The following is a 14,356-nucleotide window of genomic DNA, read 5'->3' as shown; positions in this document are numbered from 1 at the left end:
GTTAACTTGATGGATAACAGCAGCAGCAGTCAATAATTTGGAATCTCAGCCAAACATGATATTAAACATTAAACAATCTGCTCGCATCTCTATTGTATTATAGGAAATTGTGCTCTGGCATAACTGCTCTGGTGTAACTTATTGAGACCTTATATGTTCTAATTATCCAAAATACCCGTTGAAATTGAAGCTAACACAAAAGGAAAGTGTAATCTCAACACATAATTGAATTTTGAACATGCACATTTATCTTTATAAGCTATTAATTTAAGAGGACATTATTTTTTCTAGTCAACAAGGGGACCTATTTCATACCAGCCATTCATTCATTTCTACAATTGATGAATAATTTTGTGAAATGAACCTGTCAACTGGCTACTTCTTTCGTGCGATTGTTTCATTTGAGAGTAAAAATATAGAAATTCATCCAAACAAATTCTCACCAAAGTTTGTCAGTGTATATTCATCTCTAAAAGGTACACTATTTTATAATGGTAAACGTATATTAGACTGGCAAAGATATGATATCTTAGTCTCACAAAGATGTCACACTTTAGACTGGCAAACATATTCACTGACCAAATATTTGTATTATTGTAGGAGGTGTAATATTTTTTAACAAATAAAATCAGCTGTCACACTAGGAGTGGAGCTTTTGTAATTGTTGAAATTATTTATTTTTTAACCTTGAATTGTAATAAAACATGTTATTCTTAATGTTGTTCTATTCAAGCAATTCAGTCGAAGTTAATGATTGTCTAAATAGCCTTTTGACATTCCTACTCTGCATGGAAAAGATTTCACTTGAATCCCGGAGTCAATGTTCAATGGGATTCATTCATTCATTCATTCATTCATTCACTAGATGACATCTCTAGTTAATCATGTAACATGTGTTAACAATATCTATTCAATTACAATGTTGATACCCTCCCACACTATAAAGTAGATAAAAATTTAAAGTGCATTTCAGCACCTTCAGCAGAAAGCATTCAAGTTCTTTCAACTTCACTTTTTGCAATTTATGTGTGTATATATATATATATATATATATATAATGGATCATTAATTTGGTATCAATCCTTCCCTCTCCCACTGATGAGAAGACTATATTTAAATAAACTTGATATTTTCTCTGAAATGATTGTACACTGTCCTCGGTTGTTTTCATCTTGATTTCTTTAAACATGTAAATGAACTTAATAATACAAGTTCATTTACCTCCCATCTAATCTATTTTATCTATAGAGTATCTCTCTCTCTCTCTCTCTCTCTCTCTCTCTCTCAAGTATCTAACCCTATTAAGCTGATTATATACCTGGAGAATTACAAATGATTGATTTTAATTCATATTCTCCACCCTGCATAAGTGTTAGCTATATAATTATTTACCCATTGTTATTCTTGTTCTGGCTCCAGACCATTATATATATATATATATATATATATATATATATTTACCAGTGGTGAAAAAACCGGACTAGAGTGCTCAATGTGTAGTCAGAGCAGTATATAGGAAATTTATTACTGTGAGTCCAGAATGAGTTTACAAATTGTTTCAGCTAGAGGAAAATCCTCAAAGAGGAAAAATCCAACTAGCATCGTCAGAATTCATAGATGGACTAAGTTATAAAATCAAATAAGAATGGAAAAATCGTAGATGAAGGGGAGTTAGAAAAGAAGGAGGAGTGGTAGGGAGAGGACGTTGGAATTTAAAGTAGTAGGAGTGTATACAATAAGAGAGGGGTTTATAATTAAATATTAATTATGTGTAAATTCTTATATACGTTTTTTTTTTTTTAGTTTATAACGGTTTAAAATTAAAAGACGCTACTCTTATTTATAACGGCATAAGTAACAGTTAATTTAAAGGATCACCATGGCAACAGGTTGGAGAGAATGTTAGTGAAGGAACGGGTTGAAAATGGGGTTTAAAGTGATTTAGCCGGGCGGGGAGAGATTGAAAGATATTTATTGTTTATAAAATGAAAAGAAAAGGAAAAATAAATTAATGAATTATACTTTACAGGTTTATTTTGATAGTATAATGGTAGGTAAGAATATCAGTAAGTAAATAAAATAAATTAAAAATTAAAATATTAATAAATAATCGTTAATGATAGGTAAATAAAATATGCACACATCTATGAATTCTGACGATACTAGTTGGATTTTTCCTCTTTGAGGATTTTCCTCTAGCTGAAACAATTTGTAAACTCATTCTGGACTCACAGTAATAAATTTCCTATATATATATATATATATATATATATATATATAATTTAAAGGAGATTAGAACAATAGTCTAAAGAGCTGAGTGTATTTTAATGTAACAGTGAAATTACTAGTTTAATTAAAATACAGGAAATAGAAAGTGCTCGTTGTAATTTAGATATATAATAAGCTCGATAGTTAAATGTCCTAGAGCTAATTCAATATTAAGTAATGTGATTGATAATTTAAAATTTGAAAATCAAATTTTAATTAAATTAAAAATCCGTTTCATAAGAAGGAACAACAACAAAATCAATTATCTGTACGATTGTTTCGGAAAACAATGCTTTTTATTGTGGTATACATCAAGTTATGTACAATAATTATATATAGTTTTTTGATAAGCAAGGTCTCCTCATCAGCAAATTTTGAAGGGTTTTTATTGAATTTAAAAGACACCATAAATAAACCTAGCATTAAAAGTAAGGCAGATGAATCTTTTAATTTTTCGTTTTTTGAAATCAGGAACTGTGGTTAAAATAGTCATTTAGATGTTTGCTATAGCTTTTTATCTTATTAAACGGATTTTTAATTTAATTAAAATTTGATTTTTAAATTTTAAATTATCAATCACATTACTTAATATATATATATATATATATTTGAGAGTAAACAGTTACATATGGTCGCTACAAACAGCCATCTCCATGGCTGTTTGTAGCGACCATATGTAACTGTTTACTCTCAAATAAAAAAATAAATTTTTTGCTCTTGTTATTGAGCACTGTCTAACAACTTCATTGTATTCATTAGTCCCGACTTTTGAACATCTCAAACCTATTACAATAGAAAAATGCGAGCATGAAAAGTAATATGGTTAAGCTTAAACATGGAAAAGTAAAGGAATAGTTGTTAAAACTGGAAAAGAAAAGGACAAGATATTCTAGTAAAAAATATAATAAATTTAAACTTAAAATATGACAGCATTAGGAATTGATTATATAATGTTATAAATTGAATTTTAATTAATTTTTATGTAACATGATTTTTCCAGGCTTCCCATAAATCCACTTGTTCTTTGTTTAATTTTAGTCTTATTTTTTTTTGCCCCCATAAACACATGTAATAACAATGTACAGCACTCGTCTGCTTTCAATAAAATACCCCCAATTATCTTCCTTTCATGCTTTTATTAGTGAATTAGTAGCAACAGTTGTCACTGAAGCGATGTGGTTGCTATGAAAACCAGTCATAAAAAACATTGCTCACCTCATATTTTTTTACGATTTTGAATACCAGAAAATTCATCGCAACTTTTGTTTTACTGAAAAAAATATTTTTCATGATAGAGCTTAGAAGGTGATCTATAAATTTTAATAATTGTTTGAAATTTGGTCGAAAAATGAGTGAGTGGTGAAGCTTTAAAACAGTTCTAAATGATTAAAACTGTGTTTTTACCGTGTTTGAATACAAATATATAATTTTTTATTTTTCTTTATGTAAATATAGTCATATCTTGCTACAAAAATTATAATTTGCTCTGTTTTGATTGAGCACTATCAACGACCCTTGTTGGAATTCAATGATTCTAATCTTTTGAATATTTTTCAACCTGAAATATATTACTAACAGCCTGCCTGACATTTCCCGGTCATAAAATACACATAAATATTGTATTTTAATTCATACAGATTTCTTACTTATTATTATACAGCCGATTCTCTATTGATTATTATCCAATATATAATAATGATTTCAAAAATTATAAAAAACGTCTCTGCTAGAATCAAAACCAGAACGTTTAATGCTCCAGCCTTATCGTTATTTATCTTTCCAACATCATTATCGTCTGAGCTACCGAGCGATGGATATGAAAGGTTAAAAATTAAGTAACTGAGCTATGAATGTTTAATTCTGCGCATGCACAAAAATAACAGCAGGAGTAATGTTTTATTCAGTTTACCCTGCCAAGGTCAACTGTTTTGTTTTCAATTTTTCCCTCTTAGCATCAATTTTTGCTGGCTAAAAATCAAATCAAAAATGTGCTACAGGTCCAAATAACCTATATATCAAATTTCAACTCTGTAGACCAAATATCCGGAGAGGAGTTAGGTAAAGACTTTTTGCACACACACACACCTTGACAAATACTCTGTGCTGAATGTTTTCATCTTAAATCCTATACAATTATGCAGAATGAAGAAACTATGCATAAATAGAATTTAGCATAATCTATATATATAAAAGCCAAAAATCTGTGTGTATGTATGTATGTATGTTTGTTTGTAACGCTAAAACTTTTGACAGACACAACCAGAGTTGACAAATGTGGTATCATATTGAAGCTCCATCACCCGGATGACAAATATCGAAATTTCACGTCAAACGGACCAGTAGAAGGGGGTCAACTGATCGTTTTTCTCCCAGGGGGGCCCCCAAAAAAACCTGTCATTTTAATGTTATTATTACGTAATCCAAAAACGCTTAGTCATGTCACGTGACGTGACGTCAACATCCAGTAATGGCGAACAATTGTAGATAACAACTTTTTTCACCGATACTTTTCCAATTTCTCTTCTCCTTCGTTATATATACTGTTAAACTTTATGACAATGTTTCCATCGTGATTAACTGGTTAAAAATAGTATTTATACAAGAGTTTTAACGAAAAATGTCAGGAAAAAATGTACAGGAATAAAAAAATTCAGCTTTCAAAATATTAGACGATAAGAAAAATATCGTAATATTTATGTTATAAAATAATTAGCCATTTTCTATATTACCACGTGACCTCATACCTCTTAAACTGGAAGGGGGGAGGAGTAGAGGCCGCTTCAAAACCAACACCGTCTTTCTCTTTTTTCTCTCTCTCTCACCCACTTACTCTTCCCTCTCTCTCACCCTCTTTCTCTTGACGTCACACCACTGTTAAACTGTGTGGGGGGGAAGAGGCAGCTTCAAAACCAACAAAAAGAGTGCACCCATTCCCAGGCATTATCTCCTATAGATGCACATTTTATTAGAACCGCTTGTGTCCTCTTTCCTAACTCTCTCTCTATCACCATATTTCTCTCTCACTCTCTTCTCTCTCACTCTCTTCTCTCTCTCTCTCTCTCACTCTCTTCTCTCTCTCTCTCTCTCTCACTCTCTTCTCTCTCTCTCTCTCTCACTCTCTTCTCTCTCTCTCTCTCTCTCTCTCTCTTCTCTCTCTCTCTCTCTCTCTCTCTTCTCTCTCTCTCTCTCTTCTCTCTCTCTCTCTTCTCTCTCTCTCTCTTCTCTCTCTCTCTCTTCTCTCTCTCTCTCTCTCTCTTCTCTCTCTCTCTCTCTCTTCTCTCTCTTCTCTCTCTCTCTCTCTCTAGACCTCTTTCTCTTCTCTTTCTCTCTCTCACCCTCTTTCCCTTCTATCTATATTAGCACTTATCAAGGCCAATAGGCAACTCGAGGATGAGAGTTCAAACGTGCACAGTAGTGAAATTTGGGAAAGAGGATGGAGCAACTTTCTCTTCTGCCTCTCTCTCACACTCTTTATCTTCTCTCTCTCTCTACCTCTGTTTCTCTTCTCTCTATATTAGCACTTATCAAGGCCAATAGGCAACTCGAGGATAAACTCGACGATGAGAGTTCAAATGTGCACAGTATTCAAATTTGGGAAAGAGGATAGAACAACTTTCTCTTCTGCCTCTCTCACACTCTTTATCTTCTCTCTCTCTCTACCCCTGTTTCTCTTCTCTCTATATTAGCACTTATCAAGGCCAATAGGCAACTCGAGGATAAACTCGATGATGAGAGTTCAAATGTGCACAGTAGTTAAATTTGGGAAAGAGGATAGAACAACTTTCTCTTCTGCTTCTCTCTCTCTCTACCCCTGTTTCTCTTCTCTCTATATTAGCACTTATCAAGGCCAATAGGCAACTCGAGGATAAACTCGACGATGAGAGTTCAAATGTGCACAGTAGTGAAATTTGGGAAAGAGGATGGAACAACTTTCTCTTCTGCCTCTCTCTCACACTCTTTATCTTCTCTCTCTCTCTCTACCCCTGTTTCTCTTCTCTCTATATTAGCACTTATCAAGGCCAATAGGCAACTCGAGGATAAACTCGACGATGAGAGTTCAAATGTGCACAGTAGTGAAATTTGGGAAAGAGGATGGAACAACTTTCTCTTCTGCCTCTCTCACACTCTTTATCTTCTCTCTCTCTACCCCTGTTTCTCTTCTCTCTATATTAGCACTTATCAAGGCCAATAGGCAACTCGAGGATAAACTCGACGATGAGAGTTCAAATGTGCACAGTATTCAAATTTGGGAAAGAGGATAGAACAACTTTCTCTTCTGCCTCTCTCTCACACTCTTTATCTTCTCTCTCTCTCTCTCTACCCGTTTCTCTTCTCTCTGTATTAGCACTTATCCTTATAGTCAATAGGCAACTCGAGGATAAACTCGACGATGAGAGTTCAAACGTGAACAGTAGTCAAATTTGTGAAAGAGGATGGAACAACTTTCTCTTCTGCCTCTCTCTCACACTCTTTATCTTTTCTCTCTCTCTCTCACCCTGAAAGATTCCTCTCCCCTAAGAATAAAACATATGTTCAATATCTGCTTTTGTTTTTTCATTGTTTATACGGTCCCGGGCAACGCCGGGTAGCCCTGCTAGTCTATATATATATAAAAGCGAAAATGTATGTTTGTGTGTCTGCTAAAAACTTTCGACAGACACGACGAAAATTCACATACTCGGTATCATATCGAAGCCCCATCCTTGGCTCGAAAAATATCGAGAAATTGGCCAAAAACATTCATTTTTTTTCACCCCAAAATTGACAATTTTCGGGTTCTTTTTTATTTAACACCACACACACCTACAAACACCCGGGCAACGCCCGGTACCCCCGCTAGCAGGTAAATAAAACCAATCATCTAATAAGAAATTTTTTTTTTTTATTTTTTATTTTTTAACTATTTCAAAAATCTTTTTCTTTCAGGACAAAAATGAAAACCGACGAATTGAATCAACAACAGATGAACTCTCCGACATGGTTTGTTCAGTGAAGTCTAAAACGCCAGTTGACCATGACACAGTGAAAATGAAGGATCCAGCAAATTATCACGCCTCGGCTAGTCAGTGTACATCTCATCTGAGTCGGACAGAGAGTACAGAGTCAATTGAGGAAAAACTGAAAAAGAATTCAACCACAAACGATGACGTGAATGTAAGTATTGAACAAGACAAAAAAAAGCAAAATCTATTGATTTGGCTCTCTCTCTTTTAATCAATAATCCCATTTCGACTTTTAATAGAAAAGGAAATTGTGTGTGTGTGTGTGTGTCTCTCTCTCTCTCTCTCTCTCTCTCTCTCTCTCTATCTATATATATATATATATATATATATATATATGAGAGAGAGAGAGAGAGAGAAAAAAAGAATGAAAAATGGAAGATCTATCTCAGCATTTTGCCCAACAATATTCAGTTCAAATGTAGCCTGGTTATGAATTCCCTCAACCAGCTTTGAATATGATCCTATACAAGATACTAGAGACCCTTCTTTAGCTTTTTGATTAGAAGCACTACACTTCATCTTTCTGGTCTGGTCAACTAAGGAGAAATCCTTATAGACTGAGGCAATTTTTATTTTGATTCCAATCTAAAGTGCTTTTTTTTTCCAAAATTTCTTTTATTTTTAGACAATGACCTTGTGTCTAACTCTGTATGGAAGTAAGTTAATAGGACCCTCAAACATGATCTCTTTTTTATATGAAAATGTCTGAATTATTTTGTTAATTGATTTTACCTTTCCAGCTTGAAGTTCCAAATGGTTGTATGCATGCCAGATTTGAAGGTGGCAAAAAGAAGAAGGCCATTCGGACGGTTGCTTGGATGATCATCTTTGGTGATGGCTTGCACAATTTTATAGATGGTCTCTCCATAGGTGCTGCTTTCACAGCAAATACCATGACTGGTGTGAGCGTCTCTGTTGCTGTTATTTGTGAAGAACTGCCTCATGAACTAGGTAAGAAGCAATCCCATAATGCACTTCCCTCTTCACTTTGGTTTGAAAAATTTGCAAAATCAATTATTGATATCTATACAAACAAAACAACTGTTTATGGCAGCAGAAGTGGCTGGTTACTTTTAATGCATCTAAAACAAGCTTCTATCATCAACGCTCTGATCCCCATCTGGCATCAATTGAAATGAATGGCTCTCGTTTTAGGGAGGCTCCAGATTGTGACAAGCTTCTGTGCTTGACCTTTACTCTTGATCTGAAATGGAACATGTACATCAAATCCGTTGCCTATGTTGCTGGAAAAATAGTGAGATCCTTCTATCAATCCAGTAGATATCTCATTGCTGATGCAATTCTCTACCTATATAAGAGTCAGGTACATCCAAGGATGGAGTAATGTTGCCACATCTGGGCAGGAGCTACTAGAAATACCTTATCCTGCCTTGACAGAGTTCAAAATAAACTTCATAGCCTAGTAGGGGATGCCTTCTCTTCCCTGCAACCTTTTTCTCACAGAAGAGACGTTGCAAGCGCATGTCTCTGCTTTATCGTTATTTTCATGGCAAGTGCTCATCTGGACTCCAATCTATGGTCCCCCCCCCTCTCACACAACTTTCACGAGAAACACACTGAAAACACTATCAATAATTTCCCTACTCTTTATCTGTACCTAAACCTAAACATAGATTCCATAAACAAAGCTTCTTTCTTAGAACTGCACACCTGTGGAACCATCTTCCGTTTGCCTACTTTCTAGTTGACTACAATATGGTTGTCTTCAAGTCCAACATAGATAAGTTCTTCAGTAATCCAATTTACAAAATTTACACTATTCCTATGATATTGCCAATTGAACACTCTTTAATCTTTATCCTCGAGTAGCTTCTGGGCCTTGATACTTGGTGACTTCTATGTAAAAAAAAAAAAAAAAAAAAAAATCTTTCTCTTCTGATCTGGAGTGTATCTCAAAAACCAAACTTTCCTCTTTTCCACGATGAATGCTCAGATCCTTTTTTTGCTTCAGTTAAAATGAGTTTTGCTTCATTAGACATGTTTTTTTTCATTTAAGGCATCTTTTTATTTTTTTATTTAAGATATCTGTTTCTTTTTAATTAAAACACCTTTTTTGAAGACATCTTTCTTAAATTGTCTTTAATTAAAATATCTTTTTCATATTTAAAACATCTTGTTTTAATTTTTTAAATCAAGGCATCTTTCTTAAATTGTTTTTAATTGAAACATTTTTTATATTCAAGACACCTTTATTATTTTTTTTTTAATTAAAGTCTCTTTTAATTTAAGATACTTTTTTAAAATTGTTTATAATTAAAATATCTTTTTCATATTTAAAACAGCATGTTTTAATTCTTTTAATTAAGGCATCTTTTTTATTTAAGATTAATTTGTTTACATCCATTTTCTTTTTACAGGTGATTTTGCTATTCTGTTAAATGCTGGGATGTCAATGAAGCAGGCTCTTTGCTTTAATTTCCTCTCCGCCTGCATGTGTTACATTGGACTGATCTTTGGTATTTTGTTAGCTGAGGCCACAGCAGCTCACACCTGGATCTTTGGCGTAGCCGGCGGCATGTTTCTATACATTTCTCTTGTTGACATGGTAAGTTTAAAAAGTTAATACAAAGAAAAAATCATTGTCCAATACAATTGTACATTGTTGATACATTGGATTACTTTTCAAATATTGTACCTACATGAATGAATATTTGAAGATATAAAAAACTTGAAGCATATAAACTTTTTCCAAAATTACTGGTTTCAGCATTACATAACCTAAAAAGGGTTGATATACCATAACACAAAAACAAACAAAACCTTATGCATTCATTGCAGTATGCCTTTTTTCGGTTGAATAAAAAATATTCCTTATATCTGAAATATCCTTTTATTGTGTTCTTAGAGAAATGAAAATTGAACGCATAAATTGTTTTCTTTTTTTCCAGATGCCGGAAATGAATCAAGTTGTTGAAGCAAAAGAAAACAGAGAATTGGGAATAACTCAGCTGTTTCTCTTACAAAATGCTGGCATGATCGTCGGCTTTGGTATCATCTTGCTTATCTCCCTTTATGCTGATCACATACAGTTTGGTTCTTAACAGCAAATACTTGTTTATAGTGCCTGTGTGTATATGTGTTAAGAACGGGGACAAAAGAGGGGTTTTTTTTTTGTTTTGCTGGTGTATAAAAATTATATATTTTTTATTTACCATTTATTGAGAAGTGGGGATTTGCATTGGGTTGGTCCGAATGATACTAACTGTATTAAAAAAACAAAAAAAAACAGTGAAAATGTTTTTGAACTAATATCAATTACTGGTATTTTGTTAGTGTTGACAAATTGAAACTTACGGTGATCTAGTGTATTTATTGATCCAAACAACTGCAAGTTTTGGAACTTCTCAGAAGTAAATGGTGTTTCTTAATCTGAAAACCAACGAAAATTTAAGTCAAAACATATATCCAGAAACTGATTTTTTTTTTTAATAAATAATATCTATTTATTTACAGAAATAATTCTGAAAGTAAAGTATTTTTTTTTTTTTAATATAATAAATTTAATTAAATGGAAAAGAAAATGTTTGTTTAGTTTAAAAAATATAAATTTTTCACATATAATAATAAAATGAAAATGTGCACTTGTTCAAATATAATTAAATTACATAATAAATACACATTATAATAGATTAAGTAAAGGAATGTAATATAGCAGGGTCTTCAGATTAATAACACCATTTAGGTTTCCAAGCCAAAAGTCGCTTCGTTTGAATTGATAAATACGCTAGATCACCAAACATAGTAATTGAATCTAATTCATCACTTGAAATTGAAATGTTCACTCTTGTAATTGAATATAAAAAAAAACAGTTAAAAAAAAAATCATTTAAAAAAAAAAACAAAAAAAAAGCACACAAACAAGTTTAAAAAAAAAAATACATTTTACTGCTGAATAAATCTTTAAAATATCAGCAACTTTTTAAACGATAAAATTTACTAAATTGCAGACTGACATTTGCAATATTTATTTTCACAAATTTGAGGGAAGCTAAAGGTGAACAAAGAAAAACATGCGAGAATTGTTGGTATTGAATGGTTTTCTGTTCATGTAGTGATTGCCAGATAAGTGTATCACTATTTTTTGACTTTCTTCACATCTTTTATTTTCAAGATCTGAGAATTTCATTTTTTATTATTTATAAATTTGTTTTCTGACATTTTAGTTCGTTTGATTTTATTAATTATTATTGAAGTTAGTAATCCGTGCTCGACTGCTTGACCAGTTGAGCTACAAACAAATAAACTGAAAAGAACTCTAGAAAGCCGGTTTCTAAGAAGGTTGGGATATTCAATTATCTCTGATTTCTGATTGGTTGCTAGTCCATCAGTGGATAATCTATTATAAAAACTTCTAATTTGAATTAAGCAATATTTGCATATTAAATATTGGAGCATTTTTATGTGTCAATTTGATTTTTACTCTCTCTTTTGCTGTTTTGAGTTTAGCATTGCTGGACTATGTCATTATGTTTCCTCTTATTTGCAGCATTTGTGTATTGGGTGTGTGTGAATCTAAAGGTGTTAGCTTAGAGGATTCAGGCTAAGCACTCTGAATGACAACTGGAATTGCTGGTGTTTCAAGTTTTATGAGGAATCTGGTTTCAGAAAGTGATTCTGCCTGACCCATCAGTCCTGATCCAATACTAACGATTAGGGAAGAGTTTCGACAACTCGATCTGTTGTGTCCCATCGAAAACTGGTTGAGCATTGTATTGAAACTCTTTTCCCTTTTCAGAATGGACACGCAATAGAGCTGCGGGAATTTTGCTACTTGTGCCTTAGCAGAGAGCTCCTTTGCTTATGGACAGGACTTCTCTCATTGATGTGACCCTTAGCTCTTTTAACATGACCCAATCCATCATTTGTTCTCTTTTGTTGAATTCTCACTTGCAAATGTGACAACATAAACTTAGATTGACTGGGCAGAAATCCCTGCCTTTACAAATTAATATTCTCAATGTTCAAGATCCATATATCATATTCATAGCACCATATTGAATTTAGCAGTCAGTACTCAACTGCATGACCAGTTTAGCTACAAACAAATAAACTGAAAATATTTATAAACAAGCTGAAATTTTCCATTAGGCTCGGATGAACAACTCTATTCTCTGAGTTCTAATTGACTGCTAGTCTACGAGAGAATAATTTATTAGGAAACGTTTAGCATGAATCAAGCAATATTCACATTATAAATATTGAAGCATTTTATTCTAAAAAAATTGGACATTTGATTCTACAATTATTATATCCACTTAATGGTGACTATCAACTCAGCAACTTGAAACACTGGTCCCAATCTAATTTAGATTCAAAAGCAAATAGAAATATATAGACAAAAACTATTTAATTTTTGATAATTATTACCTAGCTGACCTCTTTGCCATTGCCTGGCTAGCAAATATTTTGAGCATAAATTTACTTGTAAGTTTTCTGTAATCGCAGAAAAATAACTACAATGCTTGATAATAAATATATATATATATATATATTATGAAATTATACAGTTAACAGGTTAGTTACACTGACTGTTCGTGAAACCACGGGTACCCATAATCAGGAGTTATTTAATTTAATAATTGTGTGTACATATAATTATTATTGTGAAAGTTTTTAAAAAAATCATTTTTACTTTATTATTTTTAAACTTAAACGATTATATAAAATTTTATTGTAAATTCAGGAAAATTTAGAGAAATATCAAAGTTGATCCCTAATTTTCCATTTAATGGTCTAGTTGGCATAATCGCTCGTTACATAAAGTTTGAGTTAATTTTCTGAGATTACTAAGATGTGATTTTTAATAATTTTCATTGCACTGTAACCATTATTTCATTGATTCTTTTACACAAGTCATTTTCTTTTCGTTCAATTTTTATTTTATCACAACCATCTTGATGGAATGCCGATGGAGATAATTTCAAACTAAAGAATTCACGCAGAACGAAATTCAGACTTTTTTTTTAATTTCAAAACTTAACCAGCCTTATATGAACAAAATATGAAATTAGAGGGTAAATATAAAAATCATTTTGAATTTCTTCTCTACAATCGCCTTATCGTAGTTTGGAAATGTCTTCAAAGTTTCCCTTACCCAAAATTCATTTTGCAGCCTCATTGTCACAGTTCTTTATTACCATGGTGATCATCTTTTTTGCCCCTCCCTTTTCCTTGATTTGATTTGTGAATAACTTAAATCTTTCTAGCATAAAATGATCAGCAACATTGTCACTGTAACCTGATTTTCAAACTAGTTGCACCATCTACATAGGATCGTAATTATAATGTTTTTAAATTACATCCTTAATACCAGTTTTTTATTTTACTTCATAAGACTCAATATTTACCATTTTTTATTTTTCATAATTCCTTAATGAAAATGTAATCGCTGTATTAACTTATTAATAAAACTATCAAACAAAATCTCTTGTGTGCGTATTTTTCTCGCCTATCTGTAACTTGGATAAATACACATTGAATCATTATTTCTCTTACTATTAATTGAATATTTATTGAAAACAAAAATAAGATAACGGAAAATATTGACTATTTAAAAAAAACAAAAACAAAAGGTAATGTACATATGACTATTATTTTTCTCTAATCCCTCCATGCGGTAATATGAATCGGTGTTTATGCAGGATAAGGACTTTGCTATTGTCAGAATTTTCCAGGAAGTTTACATAAAACACTTAAAGTTGCTGAAATGCTGAGCCAATAAAATTATAGCAGTCAACATCATTTAAGAAAACATTAGTTTATTATAAAAAAAAATATTAATCTAGATTTGAACAAAAAAAATTTACAAATGTAAAGTTTTGTTTGCTGTCAATTTTTGTTATTCAAAACATAAAACTTACCTTACAATGAGTGTTTTTTTTTGTCATGATTTTAATTTTCTTAAAGTTTAATAAAAATTGTCTAATAATTATTTATTGTACTTTCTTAACAACAAAAAGAATATTTTCATTTTTCAATTAATTTTGCATTAAATTATCTATGTAATAACAAATATTCTTTTCATTGAAAAAATTGGTTCGTGTTTGAGCAAAAATATAACCAAC

General features: G+C 31.9%; 1 protein-coding gene across 2 annotated transcripts in view; it reads left to right on the top strand.

Moving 5' to 3' along the window:
* LOC145293039 (metal cation symporter ZIP14-like) overlaps positions 1-10,518 on the top strand; it is a 107,567-nt gene extending 97,049 nt beyond the window's left edge. The window contains exons 6-9 of one of the 2 annotated variants that reach the window (XM_080139343.1): positions 7,195-7,422; positions 8,012-8,222; positions 9,650-9,837; positions 10,181-10,518. In XM_080139343.1, coding sequence (XP_079995469.1) covers positions 7,195-7,422; positions 8,012-8,222; positions 9,650-9,837; positions 10,181-10,333 — 780 coding nt within the window. In that variant the 3' untranslated portion in view covers positions 10,334-10,518. The remainder of the gene's footprint in view (positions 1-7,194; positions 7,423-8,011; positions 8,223-9,649; positions 9,838-10,180) is intronic. The other variant, XM_080139342.1, reaches the window with a different exon arrangement.
* The last annotated feature ends 3,838 nt before the right edge of the window (positions 10,519-14,356 follow it).

This window comes from Euprymna scolopes, chromosome 14, assembly GCF_053919585.1.
Source record: "Euprymna scolopes isolate OS-2025 chromosome 14, ASM5391958v1, whole genome shotgun sequence".
NCBI lineage: Eukaryota > Metazoa > Mollusca > Cephalopoda > Sepiida > Sepiolidae > Euprymna > Euprymna scolopes.
This window is presented reverse-complemented; position numbering and strand designations above follow the sequence as displayed.